This window comes from Loa loa (assembly GCF_000183805.2).
Source record: "Loa loa unplaced genomic scaffold supercont3.36, whole genome shotgun sequence".
Classification (NCBI taxonomy): Eukaryota; Metazoa; Nematoda; class Chromadorea; order Rhabditida; family Onchocercidae; genus Loa; species Loa loa.
Window position 1 is genome coordinate 377,776 of NW_018108216.1, and position 14,062 is coordinate 391,837.

The 14,062-nt window shown below is 34.8% G+C and overlaps 4 protein-coding genes across 4 annotated transcripts in view; 2 read left to right on the forward strand and 2 right to left on the reverse strand.

Moving 5' to 3' along the window:
* Positions 1-223, forward strand: part of LOAG_12410 (hypothetical protein) — a gene marked incomplete at both ends in the record, with an annotated part of 2,369 nt that extends 2,146 nt beyond the window's left edge. The window contains one exon of the mRNA XM_020448539.1: positions 73-223. Within this exon, the coding sequence (XP_020301326.1) occupies positions 73-223 (151 nt within the window). The remainder of the gene's footprint in view (positions 1-72) is intronic.
* Positions 224-1,003: 780 nt separating this feature from the next.
* On the forward strand, positions 1,004-3,841 carry LOAG_07775 (hypothetical protein). The gene is made up of 7 exons (XM_020447534.1): positions 1,004-1,136; positions 1,519-1,740; positions 1,939-2,078; positions 2,301-2,436; positions 2,518-2,624; positions 2,937-3,084; positions 3,365-3,841. The coding sequence occupies exons 2-7, from the start codon at positions 1,663-1,665 to the stop codon at positions 3,419-3,421; spliced, it is 666 nt and encodes a 221-aa protein (XP_020302245.1). The 5' UTR covers positions 1,004-1,136; positions 1,519-1,662; the 3' UTR covers positions 3,422-3,841.
* A 2,355-nt stretch (positions 3,842-6,196) lies between these two features.
* LOAG_07776 (hypothetical protein) lies at positions 6,197-11,950 on the reverse strand (the record flags this gene model as incomplete). Its single annotated transcript, XM_020447535.1, has 15 exons — positions 6,197-6,264; positions 6,662-6,877; positions 7,160-7,321; positions 7,575-7,776; positions 8,013-8,309; positions 8,506-8,628; positions 8,971-9,089; positions 9,202-9,452; positions 9,569-9,797; positions 10,133-10,225; positions 10,334-10,477; positions 10,671-10,751; positions 11,087-11,161; positions 11,426-11,551; positions 11,888-11,950. 14 exons carry the CDS (start codon positions 11,948-11,950, stop codon positions 6,875-6,877), a joined length of 1,968 nt encoding a protein of 655 aa, XP_020302246.1. The 3' UTR covers positions 6,197-6,264; positions 6,662-6,874.
* Positions 11,951-13,658: 1,708 nt separating this feature from the next.
* On the reverse strand, positions 13,659-13,856 carry LOAG_07777 (hypothetical protein; the record flags this gene model as incomplete). Its single annotated transcript, XM_003143310.1, has 1 exon — positions 13,659-13,856. A coding segment is annotated over one exon (198 nt), but the record flags the coding sequence as incomplete, so codon positions are not given.
* Positions 13,857-14,062: the final 206 nt, after the last annotated feature.

Genomic DNA, 14,062 nt, shown 5'->3' on the forward strand with positions numbered 1-14,062 from the left:
GCACTATTTCCTACGTATATATATATATATATATATATATACTCGATTTCATTGTTTCAAAAAATTCTGCAGGGAGAATCTTCGTCGTTGTTTCACGTTGACACTATATCGCATCACAATGATTTTCGTCAATATCTGTCACATAATTGCAATTGTCATTGTTATTTATAACATTGTAATTACTGGCAAGGGTGGCCGACGGATTAAATCAAAAAGTTCTTGAAACTCAAACAAGAACACGATAAGTTACTTTTGGGCATATGACATCTTTTCGCTCATTGGGAAGGCAATATCAAATTTTGGAGCTTTTTATGTGATAATGAGGAATTCACGATAATTCAAAAATCTTCTTTGCCATCACAACAATTAGATGGAAGGTTTCGTTTTGCCGAGGAGAGGAAGGTCAGATAACAACAATCATATCCAACATTCAATAAATGACAACAATTTGACAAGCCTTAACTTACTGGCTTTATTCAACACTTCTTAAAGACAGCGAAATTTCATCTATTCTTATATGTAGAATAATATCGAAATTCATCAACAACGAAAAATCATAAACAAGCAAAGGACAAAGATAGACACAAGAACTGGGCTCATTCTTCATGCCATGCAAATCTATATATCTTCTATGGCATTCGCTCAATAAATAAATCTGATAATTTATCTTCATTTCAACTTGAAACGACACAATTAACTGCCATCTCTATCACCTTTACTGTCCTCATTGCCTTCAACGTCCCACGTTTTATGCGACACGTTAATTGTCAACACGATCACTACTGTTGATGCACAGCCCTTCGTGCTCCCCTCCCCTATCTATTCTTCGCCTGTTGCTATCTGTTCCACAGAAACATCACGCATACACACACATACACATGCACACTCACACTCACATATACCAACATGTACACATATTCTGCATACACTGACATACACACATACATGATACATGTAACTGGACGACATTGATTTCTATGTGATGTAAAGTTGTCTCAATTTATTCCCACTTTGCTCTTGCTAACTTCACGTTACAAGAGCATCGCCTCGGATTGACATGTTGACGAATGATGGAAGCCGACCACGTTTCAGTGTGGTGATTAGCACGTGTCTCCATCAGTGTTCGAGTGGATAACGTGAGGATAAGCCAATGTCATAGGTTAAACTGCTCGTAGGAATCCAATATAACTTTGTATGGTAGAAAAATTGAGTTGACCAGCGCGTTGACCTGTTTGTTTGTCCTGTAGCAATTGACTTGTTGTTGAAGCTGACTTATAGTTAAAGAAGTTCTACGTGCAGAATGTACATGAATAATAAATGCTGCGGCATTTAAATACTTGAGCCATGGCTGCTACTTCATGTGCAGTTAAACATTGTCGTGTTAATGGACAAGAGGTAGACGAGTTTACTTGCAATTACTCTCAATGTCCCCAAAGTTTTCCAGATCCAAATTATAGAAGTGAGGCTCCTCTCTATGTGTTATTTAATCATTGTTTACCGATGCTTTATTGATTTCAGTTGAAATGAACGAGTAATGACGGAAAGAAGTGAACTGCAACACTGGCATTGGAAAAATTGCAACAAATGAACCATGTACAAGAAGAAATGTAAGCATTCTTGTTGCTATTATTCTTTCTAAACTAAGCGTGCTAGCGGTTCAGTATGTCATTATTGCATACTACTCTTGGATCAAATGAATGGCGCTCTGATAGAATGCTCCGATCGCACAGATTACTCAAGGTTTTTTTCTACTTTTTATATATTACAATTTTGCTTGAGGTATAAGTGAAGTGACTGGTTTTATTACATGTGGTTCACTTTCAGTGATAGTGACGCTTTGCTTGTTCTATATGAAAATTTTCAACACCAGTCAGGCACACCCTCTCATCCCGGTAGTTTGTAATATTATTACTTTTTGTTTAACTCTCAAAGTTCCAGTGCCTAGCGCAGTGTCACGTTGTACTTGGTCTGATAATTTTTATATTGGCTGCATTAGCAGATTATATGAGTTCACGAATTCACACAATTCGAATGGTTGGTCTCGAGGAATGCTGCTCGTTTTACTTCATCTTGACGGGGTAATTTTTTATTTTGTGTTTCTCATGAACGAAAAAAGATCTTGTATGTACACGCAAGAAAGATACTCAAAATAATTAAAAACTGTGCCTTATACTTGTTGTAAGCTTATAGGGTAAATCATTCCAGAATAAATAAAAAAGGCGTAGTGGTACCCACATGCTGCTCTTCCTTTCGGAAAAGGTTAAATTATCGACCTTATCTTTGAATATTATACTCTTCAGTATCATTGGAATTTGTGGTTCGGCCAGTCATCGTCGCGGTCTAATACTGGCATTCATGGTAATGAATCTTCATGCGATTCTCATTTTCGTGCCAGCAATTGTAATTGTTTCTAGCTTCGATATACATTTTTATCAGGTCTGTAAATTTTTTAAAATTACATCCGGCGTTGAACTAGATTGGACTACTGGATGACAGGAACCAAAACCTTTTTTTTAGGCTGAGTGTTTCGGCGAGTGTGATTGGCATTTGTTAGCGACAAGTATACCAGAAAATAGTCGATGCCAGATCCTTTGTGGTGAAAATATTGACGACAACAAGAGAAGGTATCACTCCCACATTTGTTCGAAAACTTTTTGAACTGAATTGATGCCAGAACAGTAGGTGGCATTTGTTTTTCAGGCACATTGTAAATTTTTCTTTCCTGACTGAAAATCTTGACCTGTGGAGACTACCGATAGATGGTTGCATGATGCAAAACTTTCTAACAGTCTGGTCATTTGTTTCAATTTATAGTTAAATTTGCACAGTTTTGCAAGTACAATGAGTAAGACTTGATTTGTAGTTAAATAAAGGGAGTGGACGAATATAAATCATAAAACTATAAATTATAAAACGAAAACTATAAATTCTTGTAGTTTGATGACACGATTGGGGACTGAGTATCGTTTGGATGCTGGTATTATCGCAGCAACTATCTTGCAGATGGTACTCTCCCTTTTTTCTGCATCACTTTGCTGTCGGGAAATATGTATCGAGTGTCGGCCGATTATGTGGAATGTTGGTGTCCGTTTCTAAGATTTTTGAAAATTAAATTTGCCTTTACAAAGTGGCACTTGTCATATATTTTGTATTAAATCCTATCACAGTGTCCATGTTCAGATACCCTTTTAGTTGGTTGCATATTATTCATGAAGAAAACTTCACACTTCAAGTCAAGATTAAAATTTTTGACATCTATTTTCTATCCAGACTTTTGATTCAGACGAAATGTAAATGTTAAGAACTTTATTACTTACCAGGCTGAACCCTTGAAGTGACTGAACTTTAAGATTTTCTATTTCAGAATCAGCAGCTGAATATGATGACGCCGCTAAATCTGCAGGATGGTGCATCATATTGAAAACAAAATCTGTTTCCTGTTATTGTAGGTGTTATTGAAGAAGGTGCTACTGAAGAGTATGTTTCGCCAAACTTATCATGTACAAGTTTCAATGGTCATTTTGATGGTTTTTGTACCGTTTCACATTTAGAAAATAGAGAGGAAGTATAAAACCCATGTTTTTTGTGCATTAGAAGAGCAGCGGGAAGGTTCAGGAGATTTAGATGCTGGAAAAAGATGAATGGAGTTGTTTTCTATTTAATTCAGTAAACCAATATTTGGCACTTCCTTCCTTTAGCTTGCAAATAGATCTATGCTTTTTGGTTTTCAAAACATCATTTTGTGAATTACATTTTTTGGTGGGCCGCATCGCCAATTATGCTGTACTGTCGTTACGTCATTACCGTGTAAATGTAGGTTCCAAAAACACTTTGAAAGATCAGCACATTTTCGCCCTTCCATCTTTGTATGTCGGGCTATATCTGCATTTATCAGTTAATCAGTTGTAATTCATTTCAAACCATCAGTAAACGGGAACTCTTTACTTGATTACAATCTATTTCCTGCCGCAAATACGAAACGACACTGGATCGAAATCGAAATCCGATGCTTATTTCGTACTTACTTCTTACGCTACTTCATAGGGTGAAATAATGAAAGCGGCCGCAAAATGGTCTCTAAAATGACCACAACTTGGATGAAACAATCACATACAGATCAGAGTGATATACCAAACGCTGAACACATGAAATAATAAAGAATTCTGAAGGAACACTTAAGGAAGTTTCAAACAAAATTTAAGCTGAATATTGGTTGATAAGCTTCAGTCAGCTGTATTCGGTCATTTTTCTTTCAAGCTGTGCTCTTATATTATTGGTACTAGAAGCATGAAACCTTTTGTGCATTACAGAAGTTAAATACGACTGAAATTCTATTCAGCCGCAACATAAATATTTTAGCATCTCCATTTCGTCATTCTACTCCAAAGGATGGCAATATCAAGTGATGGTATTCAGTTTGAATAATAGCATCATCCCGGTGTTGCCAGATGGAGAGATTCAGGAAGCATGAATTTGTTCCGGAGTCATTTATTTCGTCAAGTCAAGTTAATCACACATGGGAAAAGATACTGCCAACAAAGGAGCTGCAATCTGACAGGAGAAAGGGCTCATGTCAACAATATGAACAGCTAGTAACTGAAGAATCCTTTTATGTGGGGCATGTATTTGTTTCCGGTACATGAAGTGTGAGATCCGTGTGGTAATAGGTTGGAAGTTGCGGAATACATTTGCTGCATTCTGAGTTGCAAAACTTTAGACCTGCGTTCTAAGACGTTCTTTAGACGTTTTTTTTTTCAGTAAACCGAGGTGAATTCGAAAAAAACGGTTGGATCTCCTCATCTTACTTGATAATAAACTTTAAAGGTTTTCCAATCTTAAGGGAAGAAGGTAACTCGCTATCATTATTTCCTCTGCTGTGGTTTAAGATATGTCTTACATTCAACGAAACATCAACGAAACACGACATACTGATTCTCAAAGAAAACCTTTCTTACACCAACGTTTTGTGAAGTATGCAATAGGTAGTAAATTCCCTTAATAAAAGAGTTCACATAATCACACCAAACACTTCATTAAATGTCAAACAAAAGTACGAGATGAAAGTGATGCCTGACGAAACCATGTCTTCCAATTCAGAATGTAAAAATAAAATGACACTTTATTAATTTTCATCACTTTAAAAGCAGATCATTTTCTTGATCGATAAAAGAGAAGAGCTGCAGAAAACAGGCTTAATGGTATTGCTACTCGATATCCACAAATTATTCTTTGCTATATCGTTCCTTCTCCAGTGAGATATTATTTCATTAAAACGATAAATTGAAACGTAACTACACAAAATTTTATATTCTGAGAAGGTGCAGATGGTGAGAATTCCCAAAGGATGTAAATAAATTTTATGACTAAATATGCTACTGCTTCTAGAATGTATAAAGCCCTATTTTCAAAAGTAGGCTATTTTCACTTGCTCGTGGATTGAATAGAAAGACTGGACAACATAATGCTTAAACTGTTACGAAAACTAACGTACGATCACGCTTGACGTTTCACTAAGCCATTTCAATAGCCTTAGTACGTAGTTCTCCTCTCTTTCTGAAATTTTCGGCGGAAGTACAAATCACATTAGTAATTTTATTACAAGTGGAACGGTATACAATTGAAAATATTGCTTCGAAAGGGTCCAGAGGAAATTTGTAAATTGCATTATAATACATATCACAGTAAGTTGAATTCTGCACTTAAAGATTTTGCAAGACTAACAGGTAAACAAAATCCTTTTGTACACACAAAATCAGAAATGGACATAAGACTGAAACTGTTCACGATGTTGAACTGCTATGAGTAAATGAATTTCTAATTTTAACTCAAATTTTATAAATTTCATAAAATTTTCAACAGAAATATGCATAGTGCATTGCAGCAAATTCTTGTAACCTCGAATTAGATTTGATTTAAACCACTAAAAGTAAATCCATAACGAATAAAACTTCAAGAATGAAAGAAACTTCGTAGAGGAAAAGGATTTCAAAATCATTAGAAATGATTTTTTTTAATGATTTCGGTCTTTACTCCTTAGGCCTTTGGGTAAAGGAATACTTGCTGCACAAGATTCTCTTTCAGTATTTGAAAAACTATTTGACGGAACATTTCTCAACAATCAACAAAATAAAAAAGGTGGAAGCAAGACTTTTTTCTTCCACAGTCTACGGCAAATGATTGAAAGAAAAACAAACTACTAAGATAAGCCAGACCAAATATAATTTCTCCAACTGGACGCTGCCGTTTTACTCGTTACAACATCCGCTACAATTAATAGGATTCAATTCCTAAAGCTAGCAAGTTCTACAAATGATACGAATTTGGACGTTAAAATGCAAATACCGGTATAGTAAACTTCTGTTTTACTTTTTGTTTTCTCATCTATATTTATTGTAAAATATATTTTAGAGAAATTCTGAGATATTGTAATTTCATATATGAAATGTTGCAACACGTATTGTAAATTTCATTTGTATTGCAAAAACTTGAAAAATGTCAGTTAACTTTTCGAACATTCAATATGTTCTTCCTTTCATCCAGATTCTAATCAGTTCCAATTTCCTCCAGCAATAAATATGCAAAACACAAACAACTGTTTGGAAATTTCAAAAAGGAAAAAAAATTTTAACTTCCAACGATTAATAAAAGACAAAAAATGTACCTTCAGCCACCTGACTGAGCAAATTCACTTCATCGCTGCTTAATTTCAACATTGTTGTCAGAACAGGTATCAAACGACCACGTTCCTCGGTGACTTTTTCTGGTGCAATAAACTAGCAAAAATCATAATTCCTTCTCAAAACATCTGGACAGGAATTTGTTAGTATTGTCATATAAGCATGGCAATATATCATATCACTGTTGCAGTGCAATATTACTAAATCAGTATTTGGATTTACAAGATTATATCATAAATGAAGTTTCAAGAAGCTTCCCCAATAGACCTGACTGGAGCATGAAATCTGGCTGCAACATTGCTTCTGCGAAGAGCAACAATGAATGCATCTTCGGAAAAATTTAGTTTTTATGAATGCAATATAAAAATTTGTAGCGAAAAAGTATTCCTTATCGAACATCAGATGAGAAATTAACGGCTCCAATTTCGCATCAAATTTCATTATATGGACCTACACTGTAAGCATGCTTAAAATTTCCTTACCTTCATGATAACATTTTTCAAATACTCAGTATTGGCCAGATGATTTTCACGCTCCCGATCACGTTCAATTTTTCGAATCTCTTCTTTCAAAAATTTTGTTTGCTCTACCAATCTTGCATTCGTTGCTTCGCTTTCATTTAAAAGCTCTCGTGTATGTTCTAACTAAATCAAATTTCAATATGTGGTAATTATAAATTTCTTCAAAAATGCCTTATAGTGAGTGCCATTACATCACTGTGAGATCTAAGAGTCATTTCATCCCTTGCAATGCAAATTATAATGAAAGCGAAGTGAGCTTTAGTAAATTAAACCAAATTTCCCTATTCTAACATTAAATGTAATAATCACGAATGCTATGAAAAAAAATGCCCATTTACTTCAAAGATCAAGATTGTTAGCTATAGTATAATCGAACTTGTCTGGTAATCATTCGGGTAACATCCTGTGTTACTGAACTATCTGGTTGGTTCCGAATATCAGTTATGATCAGTTCTTCAGATTCTCCATAAATCACTTCCTCCAGTGACTTTTCTTCGCATTTTTCCTCATTATCATTACTTTTTGCATCTTTGTTCGCTGCATCTGCTGCCTCTTTTGAAGGTTGAATTAGACAGGTGCTGCAATAGATGTTCTTGAATAAATTATCAGTTTTAAGTAAATAGAAATTTTTAAAAAGTGTACTGTAAAGTCGTAGATAATGCAAAACATTTTGTTAGTAAGCCTTTTGTTTTTCAAACTCAGTAAATCGATCATGCTTTCATCTAACTTGACAAAACGATATTATTTTAAAAAAGCATGTTTGCACGTAAGCTTACACTAGCAGTCGCATTTGGATTACTATAATTTTTCAGACCTGGATGCCAGAATTTCTTTAGAAGATTTTTGTAATTGGATAGCTATATTTTGAGCAGCCACTGTTAACTGGATCTTTTCCATTTCTTTTCGCCGCAACATTTCTTCATCCAACGTGCGTTTTAAAAGTTCTATTTCTTCTCGTAAGCTTTCACGTTCCTGTTGTGTAGTTATCAACAAATTCTCCTTTTCTTGATCATGTGAAATGGAACTTGCATCAATCTGGGCTAGCAGTTCCTCATTCAACTTTGCTTGAGAAGCAGATCGTAATTCGAATTCTCGTCGTTGTTCCGATAATCTAGAAAATATAACATATGTTCTCGGGACTTGTTCCAGAAAAATAGTGAATGTATTTCTGAAAGATAACATGTTGAGTTTTATTACGACCAAAATTTTTTAGCGATTTCTGCTAAACATGAACCACAAAAACTGCGTATGGAATAATGGAGAAATGTCAAACCAATATGAAGGATTGAAGTGACTGGATAACTTACTCTTTTTTGTGGGATTCAGCGGCAATATTGAGCTGTCGCTGTAAATTCGATATTTCGGTGGAAAGTGTTCTAACATGTCCTGATGAGGAATCAAGTTCGCTTTGTAACATACGATGTGAATTTCTGGAAGCAGATAAAACTGTTAGGATTTTGGAAGTTGAAGTACCTGCGAAATGAAATTCGTTGCCTAAATTTTGTAATCTCGATAACATGAGCGTACAGAGGATGTGGTTCAAAATTCAAAAAAAATTGTTAGAAGACTCATTTTCAGGAGCTTCTGGTGACAACAATAATGAAGTAAATTGTGATAACAATGCGATTTACTTCTCTCTGAAATCAACATTAAAATCATACTTCGCTTTACTCTTATACCACAGTACAACGGAATAACTGTTGATGGTACGGAAAACATCAAAAATACATTGGTAAAAAATATGAAGTTAAGAATTACAGCTAAAATCTTACGTCAAACTATCAATTGTCCTATTTTGCTGTCGAATCGTTTCCTCTAATATCTCAATTTCTTCTTTCGCGCGTTCATCATTGTCACTTTTCTTCTGTTCCAACACATAAAGGGCTCGTGTCTACAATTATTTCTCCAACAATTCATATAAAATTGAAATTTTAATTTGAAAAATGGTAGTTTGAAATTTAGAAACGTTAATTTAATGGTTCAGTTCAATCCGATAATTTCACCTTGAAAGTTGAGTGCTCTTCAGAAAGATCATCGAACTGTCGTTGTAATGATTCACGTTGAGAACAAAGCGATATCAACTGCCGGTTCAATGAAGCATTCGATGCTTCCAAATCTACAATCTTCTCCTCATTTGCTCCAATCACTGTTAACAATTGATCTCGTTCTCTGTTTCGAGCAGAAACCTGTTTCTCGAGTTCTTCCGTCAAATTTTGTCGTTCTTTTTCATATGAAGCAATTTCTGTTTTTTTCTCTAAAGTGAGATAAGTGATAGATATGAACACTCTTGTTTTTGTAACTACTATTATGCTGACCATACATTCTAGCAAACACCTGATACATTATCAAAAGTTGAAAAAAAAAACCTGCCTTCTAGTTCTTCCTTTAAATTTTTGAGGACCGCATTCAGTTCTGCAATATTCTCAGTGAGCAAAACTTTCCCTCCACGAATATTATCCAATTCCTTCATCGATGCTTCCAACTCTGACAGCAGTGAACGCTTTTCGAGATTTATTGCTTTAAGTTCTTTTTGAAGTCGTCCAATTGTTTTCTCAAAATCGGCCATTTCCAACGTAATCACATTTTCCACACTCTTTTTCTGAATTTAGCAGAAAACATTATTTCATTAACTCACACTGTTTAAACCATGCTCTGATTTTTCCGAGGTCCAAATGAATGAGGTCGAATACACCTTAAAAAAAGTTGCTAAAGTTACAGAAAGTAAGTTGTAATGATGTGAAATTAGTGGAAATTACAGAACTGATGGAGACTAACGAATTGTCCTCCAGTCAATAAATAAACTAGATGTAAAAGTATAATTTTAAAAAACTGACTATTCCATGTTTTTGCAATGGAAAACCAGATAGTTTAAACGTTCTATTCTTCTGCATCTCAGCTTGATCAAGTAACTAAATAAAAAAGGCATTAAACAACCTCTTTGTAAGACTCGATCTGTGCATAAGCATCATCCAACAACGAACGCAGTTCAGCTATTGTATATGTTAATTTTTCGTTTTCTTGTGCTCGCTGGAAGAATTAATGTGCAAATCAATTCATGATGATATTTAAACGCCTGATAATTAGGAGTCATCGGAAATATTTGGAAGGAAATTGAGTTTGAAGGTCATAAAATACCTTGTCACATTCATCTGTTTGTCTTCCAAGCAAACCCTTCACTGAAGCTAATTCGTTTTGTATTTGAACGATATGAATGGGAATTCCGTCATTAACGCTCGATTCGCTGATAAGTTTACATGATTCAGCCTTCCCATCCACGTCCTGAAAAATAAATTTTTTATATCTTGAGAAAATTCCTGCAATGTTCCAAGTCTTCGGTTTTTTTTTCCATTTCTTTTCTCTTCTCGTCAAAAAACTGCGAACAAAGAAGTATTTATTCGATTAAACATCTATTAACAAAATTTCCACATACTGAAATTGCACTAATTTTAACTGAAAAACATTGTAATTTCACCTGGAGTCCTTTCAGCTTCGTTTTTAGCTTTTCAAGTTGTAGCGTTAATTCCGAACGCTCCATTTTTAGGTCATTACATTTCTGAAAAATTTTTTATAAAATGTGAAAAAAAATTCTGATTCTCTGAGTCGTCAAAAGTTCTTTTATTTTTGATTTTAAGACTAGTTCCTCGGTGAGGAGTCTTTCATTAAATGTCCTACCTGTAATAATGTACATAGATGTATATAAAGGAAAATAAACAGTAAAATTCTTAGTGTGCTAAAATATGACATGACATCTAAAATATATCATTCGTCCAAATGCAACTACCTTCTCATATGCAGAATCATTAATATCCCAAAAATATTGGGGACATTTAATTATATCGTTATTTTAACATTTTCGGCTATTATTCTCAAAAAAATGTCAAAATTAACTTCATTCAATTGTTGGATTTCCCTTGTTTTTTCTGTACTTTCTTCTTTCTCGTCATGCAGCTTTCTTTCAAATTCCTGGAACAATTTAAAATAGGGAACAAATCACTTGGATAACTGTTTATGGGTTATCCTGCTAGTGAACTTGAAAATTAAAATAACTAAACAAATCATTTTGAATAGGCTATTTTACTAAAGCAACAGAAGGATATCTATACTGTTTTAAAAGAACTATCTGCAGGTGATGCGCCAATAGAAAGCGTATATGCATTATGGTCAACGAAAAGTGACGTAGTTTTGCGTGATTAAAATACGAAATTATTTAACGGAATATCGACATACAGTGAGATCCTTCCGCACTTCTGCCAGTTCAATTTTCAGCTTTTCATTTTCACACTTGACAGTTTTCAGTTTATCAATTTGTTTTTTAACGAAACGGATCAAATCATCCCGTGAAAGGGCATCAACCTGGAATATGGCTACCTTTGGCCTAAAGTTTGCTTGATGTACCTGAAATTCTGTTCCAAAAGAAAACAAATGGGTACGGTAGACATGCTGCTCCGTGATTAGCCGTGATCACCCTTAAAATGATAAACGCTTCCTGGATCCCTTAGGTCTTCATGGACCCCTTAGGGCCCATGAAGCGTCTATCATTCTCTCTATAACAGTACTTATCACTGCTTTTCACACAAAAGTGGGATTGTTTTGAAGTTCTAGAAATTCTTTCTTCACGTAATGGCAGCGTGACTAACCTTTTTCGGACGGTCATCATGTAAATCCCAATCTGAACCTCTCATCACTCACCTTTGATCGTGGTGTAGCAGTTCCACTAGTTGACGCGGTCACGTCTATCAACGTGCCACTCATCTATCTTAATTCCTCCCTGAAACTCGCAAACCATCAGGACTAACCGAATCACTCAGAACGAACACAACAATAAAACCAAAACAAAGCAAGATCCATGCAATTTGAACCTAAACCCAAGTGGAGATAGAAATTGTGAAGAGCTCGGAAGTGTAGTCGTGAAAGGTTATGGCGTAAACTTTTCTTTCCTCATTTTCTCATCCCTTTCAAATACCCAATCGAGAGTATAGCCCTCTTTTGTTGTTTGGATTAATCATCAGGTCGGCACAATCACAGCGTGAAATGTTCGGAACGGCGATAATGAAGTAGGGACAGAAAAAAACGCTCAGCGTAGGAAGAAACGACCGTCAGTATCCTTCGAAAGCAGCAGTAAAAGGTCAATCAACGGCGGTATCTCCCTTCTTGTCGTGGTGACAAGTGATGAATTTGCCGTGTGATTCATGCTTGTCATACACTTTTGGAATGCGAAAATTTGAAAATGCTAATTTAGGTGATTCGTGGTTCGTTTATAGGCTGAGAAAGTTCAATGAACAGAATATCTCCGCTAAACTATTTTCTCTATCTTCTTCAAGGCAGTCCATCTTACTTTACAGCTTCCCCTTCATATAGAATAGTCATTAACTTTACTATTCATAATGAAACAGATATAAGGTGTGCTAGATGAAAAAGCAATGATACAATGCATTCAGAGATGTTCCTAAGTCTGATAAGGGAACTGATTATCACAGGAACGAAAAAGCAGTTGTAGGAAGTCAGTCCACTGTCCTTTTCCCCATTTCCATTCAACTGCCTGCATCAGTACCACTGCATTGGACGATTTTTTTTGTGTAATGATTCAAAAAACGGTGTTTCTATTCAACCAGCAGATTAAATATAATATGAGGATGGAAGTGCATATTGATAATGATTTGAACAATAAGGAAATTTTCCATCTTCCCGCTCCTCTCCGAGGAAGTTGCATTATATGATCGAATACTGAAAGGAATTCTTAGCCATATAATCTTTCATTTTCATATCAGTCTTTACTAGTAAAATACACGTATCCAGAAAATAATTTCCAAAAAAGGTATTTTGAAACAGACAAATTAAAAGAAATTTGAAAGAACAATCTAATTGAAAAGGATGAATAAAAGCACTTGCACAAAAGAAATGAATGATTGAAAAGAAGTAACTATCAAAGAGTTAACTGACTAATAACTTAACTGAAAACCCATATAACCACATCGGTGTAGTTAGAAACAAATCAATCAACACATGAAAAGCGGGAAGTAACGAAAAACTGGAAGCAGAACTGGATTGAAACTTGTCTGAACTTACTTGCTGAATTCTAAATTTTACGTAGCTCCAACACACTTGACTTACGTCATACTGTCATCTTTGCTAAACAATTAACGTTAAGCAATAATTATGCTGATATATGAATAATTGTATTGGTACACTTAGGAAGATGAGAGACTATACAATTTCTAAAAGAAAATCTTGCGAAAAAGGCAACAAATGATTCTTGAGAAGGTAGCAATTTTTATAAACACTCAGGAAAACTTATTTAATTAATAAAAAAAAAATAGAAAAGATGAGTTGACTATTTCATTCAACCTGAGCCGTATTTGTCATAAAAGAAGTTAGACAAATAAGGAACATAATGATGTAAGTGCAGTAAATGTAGCATTCCATAACTGATATGATATGTAAGTATATGTAAGACTCTTATTTAGCCAGCACTGATTTCGTGATGGATATCGCTCGAATTCAAAATATAATTCATAATGTCGGTAAAGGCAATAGCAGCCATAACACGTTGATTGCAGTCAACAACAAATAGACATTGGTCATCAGATGATAACAACAATGCGATCCCTTCATATACGGTGTGAGTTGGACGGCCAAACGGTGGGACACGATAAACATTCTGAAAATCACCTCAAATTATTTCAACAAATTAAATATGGATTATATTAAGCTATGATAACCTATAGTTTTGACTTTGACTAAGCTATGAGCGCGTCAAAAAAAAAAGAAAAAGAAAACTATATTTGAGCTATATTTGCTTGAAAAGCTATATTTGTCAGCTATATTCCTTTCTCGGAATCCAAAAAAGTTATTAAACCATCTAAC